Raw genomic sequence first — 7,285 nt, 5'->3', positions numbered from 1 at the left:
CTATGATCTCTGTATGCAGACCACAGCTTTCCTAAGCCCTTTGCTCAGGGCCTCCCTGACCTCCCTGTTCCTCAGGCTGTAAATGAGGGGATTGACCAGGGGCGTGAGGATAGTGTAGAAGAAGGAGAGCACTTTGTTGAGTTGCCTTAGCGAGACTGATCGGGACATCATATAGACAATGATGAGGGTGCCATAGAAAACAGTGATGACAGTGAGGTGAGAGGAGCAAGTGGAAAAGGCCTTCTGCCTGCTCACTCTGGATGGGATTCTCAGGATGGCAGCTATGATGCACACATAGGAGGCCAGCATAAACAAGAAAGGGAAAACCAGATCTAGGAGAGACAGCATAAAAGTTACAAGCGTGACCACTCTGGTTTCACTGCAGGAGAGCTCTAGCAGTGGGATAAGGTCACAGAAGAAGTGGTCAATTGCCTTGGGGCCACAGAACTTCAGCTGAGATAAGAGGTATATGACTACAGCAGACAGCAGAAAACCCATTAACCAAGATCCAGCTGCCATCTGGATACAGACCTTCCAGGTCATGAAGCTTGCATAGAGCAGGGGCTGGCAGATGGCCAAGTATCGATCATAGGACATGGCTGCCAGCAGGTAACACTCAGATGTTACAAAGGAGCCAAAGAAGTAGAACTGAGTAATACAGCCATGAGCAGAGATGGTCCCGTCCCCCGTCAGGAAGCTGGCCAGCAGCCGGGGCAGGATGGTGGAGCTGTAGCAGGTCTCCAAGGAGGACAGGTTGACCAGGAAGAAGTACATGGGGGTGTGCAGATGCTGCACTGCCACCACCAGCACGATGATGAGGATGTTCCCAGCCATGGTGACTGAGTAGATCATGAATGTCAGGAAGAAAAGTGGTGACTGGAGTTCAGGGACATTTCCCAGTCCCAGCAGCAGAAAATCCATTGGTGATGTCCAATTGTCAATCTGTCCTTCCCCCATGCAGTGTTTTTTATCTTTCTTTTCTCACTTGCCAGGAAGGAGACCTGTGAGAAAGAATACTTCTGTGTTAAATTTAAGAAAGTGTTGTGGTTTAATCTGGCAGGCAGCTAAGCACCACACAGCCATTTGCTCACTTCTCCCTGCCAGTGGAATGGGGTTAAAAAAAAGTGAAACTCATTAAAGTTCATGGGTTGAGATAAAGACAGTTTAATAGGAACAAAAAGGGGGAGGGGAAAAAAAATCACAAAACAAGTGATGCACAACGCAATTGGTCAATACCAGCAGACTGCTGCCCAGCCAGTCTCAGAGCAACAGTAGCTCCCCGGCTAACTCCCCCCTAGTTTTATTTTTGAGTGTGATATTATACAGTATAGAATATCCCTTTGGGCAGTTTGGATCATCTGTCCCTCCCAGATTCTTGTGCACTCCCAGCCTCCCCACTAGCAGGGCAGTGTGAGGAGACAAAAAAATCCTTGACTCTGAGCAAGCACTACTCAGCAGAAACTAAAATATCAGTGAGGTATCAATATTTTTCCTCCTAAATCTGAAGCACGGCACCAAAATTCTCTCTCTCCCAGCTGAAAACAGGACAGAGAGAGTTATGGTGGACTTCACAGCTAAAAAAAATAAAGCAAAAAGTACCAAATACAGATTTTTTGTATAGAGAGAGAGAGGAGAGGAGAAAGTTTCAAGAGGGGACTTAGGTAATCTGCCTCCATGCACACCCTCCCCAAATGCTTCCCCATCCAAGCCAAGGTGGGTAAGTACCTCAGGGCTGGCTCCAACACCCCCAGCCCACCTCTAACTCAGCACTGCCATCTCAGCATCTCTTCTGCTTGGTACTGGGGCTCAGGATGTCTAGGAGAAGGTGGGAAGACACACAGCAAAGGACAGGACTGAGACTGAGGTCTCCAAAACTTACCCTGTGCAGACACCCAGCAGCAAAACAACCACCAGCCTGACTCAGGACATCCAGCACTCACCTGAAGTCCTCAGCATGAAGCGGTGAATTCTCCACTCTTGGTGCCTGGGAATGAAGACCAAGGCCAGGGTCTCACCAGGGTCTCTCTGCCTCTTCCTCACCATGTCCTTCTTTTCCCTTCCCTTCCCTGATTTTTCTGCCAAGCTGGCCCCAGGATTCACACCTTGCTTTGTCCTTGTTTTCTCCTCCCAGCACCTCCTGTGGTGGGTCTCCAGCAGCATCCCATGCCCCCTGCTCTGTGCAGTGTTCTGGGGTTTATAGCAACAACAACTCTCTGGAGGTTCCTGCTATAGCTCTGCTCTCCCCAGGGACTGCAGAGAGGGAGCATTGCTTGATGTGCTCTCAAAGGAGGCTGAAACTTCTGAACTGCTGGAAAGTCTGTAAACTTCTCAAGCAGTGTCTCCCTTTCTCCGGTCCCTGAGCCCTTTGAAGTCTGAGTCAGGCTCCTCCAGAAGCTAAATGGAGGCAGGGCAATCATCAAGACTCATCCATACTCACCACACAATGTCAGAAGAGTTCCCAAGAGTAAGATGTTGCAATTGCCAACACAAGGTGTGCACATTGCATATTGACACGGGCACTTTTCATACTTTTGGCAGTGCTGGTGCATAGCAGACCTTCCCGTATGTACCCCAACTCTCACAGCATTATCTCTGCTTCCAGTTGCCCCTTTGCGAAGCTGAGAATCACCTCAGCTTCACAAAGAATAAAGAATACCTGAGATAGCCCTGTGTTCTATCCTTCAAACGTCTTGGTCCTTTCAAAGGCCCATGACCATCAGAAATGGTCCCACTGATACATGTCATAGGATGAAAGGATAATTCAGGTTGGAAAGGACTTCCAGAGGTCAACTTCTGCCAGCTGGATCTCATCCTCCTGCTTGGAAGCACTACTGGTGGCTTTATCTCCTTGACAGTCCCCTGGCCATTCTCTGCTGTTGTTTTCCTCCTCTCCAACGCTCTCTTTTCTCCAGGCTGAGTAAGCTGAGCAACCTCATTAGGCCAGGAAGAGCTGGACAGGTGAGAGGAGGGATGGGGAGAGATCAGATGGGAGCTGACCTTGTCTAGAAGTTGCCTCAAATACTGGTGTTCATCTCATCCAAGACAACGTTGGGACTATGGGTACCCTAATTCATGCTCATTATGCAGAACCACATGTCCATGGTTTCCTGGTGCACCACCTGGCCTGAGCAGTGACTGAAGAAGGATTGCTGCTGTACACTTCCCATCTCTTAATATCATCGCACTTCCTGAAGGGTGGGTTGGAAAGTAAGGCTGGGATCTTGTGTCAGGGTTTGCTTTGATGGAAGCATGACCCAGCAGACATGTGAGCTTCCTGCTGTACTTGTATGCAGCACATATCCTTGAGACAGTCAGACAGTCTCTCCCAACCCAAGTTCTGGCCCTTACCCTAGAGATCACCCCCAGACAAGGTTCTTCAGCTCAGGTCCTCCTGGAAGACTGAAGGGAAGCTGCAACCACAGGAAGTCCCAGAAGAGAATCATAGAATCATAGAATGGCTTGGGTTGGAAGGGACTTTAAAGAACACCTAGTTCCAACCCTCCTGCCATGGGCAGTGATGCCACCCACTAGAACGGGTTGCTCAGGGAGTCATGCAACCTGGACATGAACACCTCCAGGGATGGGGCATGCACAACTTCTCTGGACAACCTGTTCCAGTGCCTCACCGTGAAGAATTTCCTCCTAATCTCTACTTTAAATCTCCCACTTTTAGTCTAATATCATCCCCCTTTGTCCTATCATTGGCTGCATGAGGAGAAGGTCACTCCCCATCTTTTTTATAAGCCTCCTTTAAAATTTGAAAAGCTGCAATGAGGTCACCACAGAGCCTTCCCTTCTTCAGGCTCAGCATTGCCAGCTCTCTCAGCCTTACTTCATAGGAGAGGTTTTCCAGCCTACTGACCAGCTTTGTGGCTCTCCTCTGGACCCATTCTAACAGATTAACATTCTTCTTGTACTGGGGACCCCAGACGTGGATGCAGTACTCTAAATGGGGCCTCACAAGAACAGAATAGTTTCTCATAGATGCTTCCTGTAGTGTGGTGGTGACAGCAATGCTGAGTACAACTACCAGATCAGTCTCATATCCAATAATTTTATCATACCATAAGCCAGTGTTACACATTACAGCAAAATAATAACCTTAAACCAGCCCCCAAAAGTGATAAACAACACTGCAAGGAACACACAGTTGGTAATGTGCTATCGAACATAATTCAGAGACCAAACACAACTACAATCCTGAGATCCACAAAAAAATCAACATCGTTTCAACAAATAATAAGCTTATAACAATTTAATTTTACATGTAACATGCTCTGGGCAGATCTGTCATTATCTTTACCCTTTGGGCCATACCTTATGTACCAAAGCGAGTGTTGTGGTTTAACCTGGCAGGCAGCTCAGCACCGCATAGCCGTTTGCTTCACACCCTACCAGTGGGATGGGGGAGAGAATTGAAGGGGAAAAAAAAGATAAAATCTCATGGATTGAGATAAAGACTGTTTAATAGGAGAGCAAATAAAGGGAAATAATAATAATAAAGATGTTGTTGTTGTTGTTGTTGTTGATGATGATGATAGAATGCACAAAGCATGTGATGCACAGTGTAATTGCTCACCATCACCTGCTGACCAATGTCCAGCCCACTCCAGGCCACGGCAGCTGCTGGTCAGAGCCGAGCCAATGGGCGATGCTGGTTGTGCCTCTGTGAGAGCAGATTTAAATAGGGAAAAACCTGCTGGGAAACAGCAGCTGAGAGAGAGGAGTGAGAACCAGTCCTGCAGACACCAAGGTCAGGAGGTGCTCCAGACACCAGAAGTTCCCATACAGCCCATGGGTCCCATGGTGGAGCAGATCTCCACACTGCAGCCCATGGAGGAGCCCCCGGTGGAGCAGGTAGATTTCGCCTGGAGGAAGCTGCGGCCCATGGAGAGCTACTGCTGAAGAAAACTCCAAATCCTGGGAACCCAAACAACCACACAAAAAAATATTTACTTCCTCTTTTCCTCTGGGGAGGGGTTATGATGGAGTAGGGTGGAGGAGGTCACCTGCGTAGCACGGTAAATCCACCACAGTAGGGGTATGGGAAAGGTTCAGAACTAGGGCCGTGGCATTCAGGAGATGGCATCTCAGCACCCAGGACATGCTCTGCCAGCTAGGCCACACAAATGGGAATGAAGAGAGATTCCCCTGAATGAGAGCAGTAGAAGAGGAAGGCTTGATTTCCAACACAGGCATTTCTGGTGCACTCCTGAGAAGCCTGTGGGAGCTGCAGGCCACACCAGGCCCTGGGACACTGGCCATCTTTCCACACAGAGCCAGATCCCAAAGAGGCACCAGCTCCCAGGGAAACCTGGCCCTGGATTGTCCCCCATAGCAAGGAGGCATGCCTAGAGAAGCCCTAGGGATCAGGGTATCCCTATAATCCGGACCCAGGAGTCCTGCCTGCCACATTGTCCCCTGAGCTCAGAGGGACACTCAGGCAGGGCTCTCACAGCAGCCAGCAGCCTTGTCCAGCCTCCCTCCAAAGCCCAGGACTTGCAGCTTTGGACAGCTGACAGCTCCTGGGCCATCCTTCTGGAAGGGGCTCCTGACACCCTTACCTTTGGGGGAGAGATGCAGGAGCACTGGGAACAGGGAAGTCAGGCCAGAGGCGATGGTCACCCTCCAGCAGCCCTCCATTTCGCTCGCTGCTGGCCCTCAGCTCAGGACAAGGGATGCCCGCCCTGGCTCCTCAACCACAGCTCCTCTGCAAGGTGCCCCTGCTCCTCCGCCCATCAGCGAGGGTGGCCCACTGCAAGCTTGCTGCCTGCTGACCCCACTCCTGGCCACAGAAGGACAGCAGTGGAGAGCACCCAAGCAGTGCCCAGCAGGGACCAGGCCTTGCAGGGAAGTGCCGGCACTGCTGCTGCTCCACTGATGATATCCTAGTGATGCAGTGCACCCCCTGTGACATCAGCCCGTGTCATTTAAAGTCCTATTAGTTCAGCAGCAAGGAGACAGGACAGCTTGCAAGAATGATGAGAGATTTCTCTTCTTGTCCTGAGAAATTCTCACCTCCCTTCTGCCCAGTTCTTTTCCACAGGATCCTGACAAATCCACCAGGAACATCTCCAAATGCTGACAAAGGCCATGGAATAGAGGAAGTGGAGCGAAGGCACCTGGGATGCAGCAGTCCCTCAGTGTGCCTGAATTCCTCTTCACTGCATGTCGCTCACTTGGAGAAGTAGGATGTGTTATATGCAGGGAATTCCAGTGCATGCCAGGGCCTTCCTTCCCAGATATCACACGGGGCTCTGAGATTTCAGAAGGCCTCAGCACCATCCCCCGGACTGCCATGCAGGAGGCAGAGGTGGTACACGACAGAAAGGCAAACGTGTTCGCTGTTTATCATCCCTGCTTGTCTCTTCTGAAGAATCTACCCCCATCCAGCACAGCACCCCAAGCTGAGGGACCTGTCCCCCCACACCTCAGCAGCTCTTCCATCAATGTCCCAGCCCTGTGACAGCAGGCAGGGATCCAGCTCCTCCTGCCTGTGCGCCAGGCTGAGGGCATTGGGGCACATCTGGGCTGCAGCACCTCAGCTGTGGCACAAGGGCCAAACTCAGACTTGTCCCAGATCTTGTGCCCAAGAGCCTGCGTATGAAAACGCTCATCTGAATGGCTTCCTTCTGAAGGGATAGAGGACCTCAGTTCTCCCCCTCCCATCCATCTCTTGGTGTCCTGCCTAATGATGGGACATCGAGAGGTGATTCTCTCCTTCTGCACACCTATTTCCAATAGGAGAAACGACACTGCTGGTGAGAAGTGTGTGTGCCTAGGGGAGGGAGGGAAGCCCAGGGGTTTCTTCAGGCTGTTTCCCAGCAGGTTCCCCTGCAGTCCCAGGGCCATGTGCAGGGAGCCTGGTGGGGGGCAGAGCAAGGGAGGCCTTGGGCTGGGCCTCTGCTGCTGAGCTGGGCCAGGCTCCTGGGCCCAAGGGGAGCTCGTGGCAAGTGGGCAGCGCTGCAGAGAGACAGCTCTGCCCAGGAGCAGCTCCTCTGCACAGCGCAGCAGGGCTGGGGGCACTGCCTGCGGAGACACAGTGCTTAAAGGCAGGCAGAAGTGGCAGGATGCCCAGAGCTCGCTGCCGGAGAAGACTTCCCAGCCCTGCACCCGGTAAGTCTCTGGCTGGAAGAAGGAGCAGCTGGGGGTGCAGGCAGGGGTGTCCAGGGCTGTGGTGCAGAGCAGGGTCCCTGCTGTGCCCCAGGGGCTGTGTGGTGGGGCAGGGCTTCTGCTACCTACCAGGCTCAGCACTCAGCCTGCCCGAGGAGCTGACCAGGGTGCA

General features: G+C 51.6%; 1 protein-coding gene across 1 annotated transcript; it reads right to left on the bottom strand.

The window, feature by feature from the left end:
• On the bottom strand, window positions 1-957 carry LOC116500324 (olfactory receptor 150-like). Its single transcript, XM_032205247.1, has one exon. The coding sequence runs from the start codon at window positions 955-957 to the stop codon at window positions 1-3; it is 957 nt and encodes a 318-aa protein (XP_032061138.1).
• Window positions 958-7,285: the final 6,328 nt, after the last annotated feature.

This window comes from Aythya fuligula, chromosome 34 (genome assembly GCF_009819795.1).
Source record: "Aythya fuligula isolate bAytFul2 chromosome 34, bAytFul2.pri, whole genome shotgun sequence".
Lineage (NCBI taxonomy): Eukaryota > Metazoa > Chordata > Aves > Anseriformes > Anatidae > Aythya > Aythya fuligula.
The sequence above is the reverse complement of the archived record's forward strand: the minus strand, read 5'-3'. Positions and strand labels throughout refer to the sequence as shown.

Bases quoted from the DNA above. Each gene is read 5' to 3' on its own strand.
- LOC116500324 (XM_032205247.1), bottom strand. From the start codon at position 957: ATGGGGGAAGGACAGATTGACAATTGGACATCACCAATGGATTTTCTG.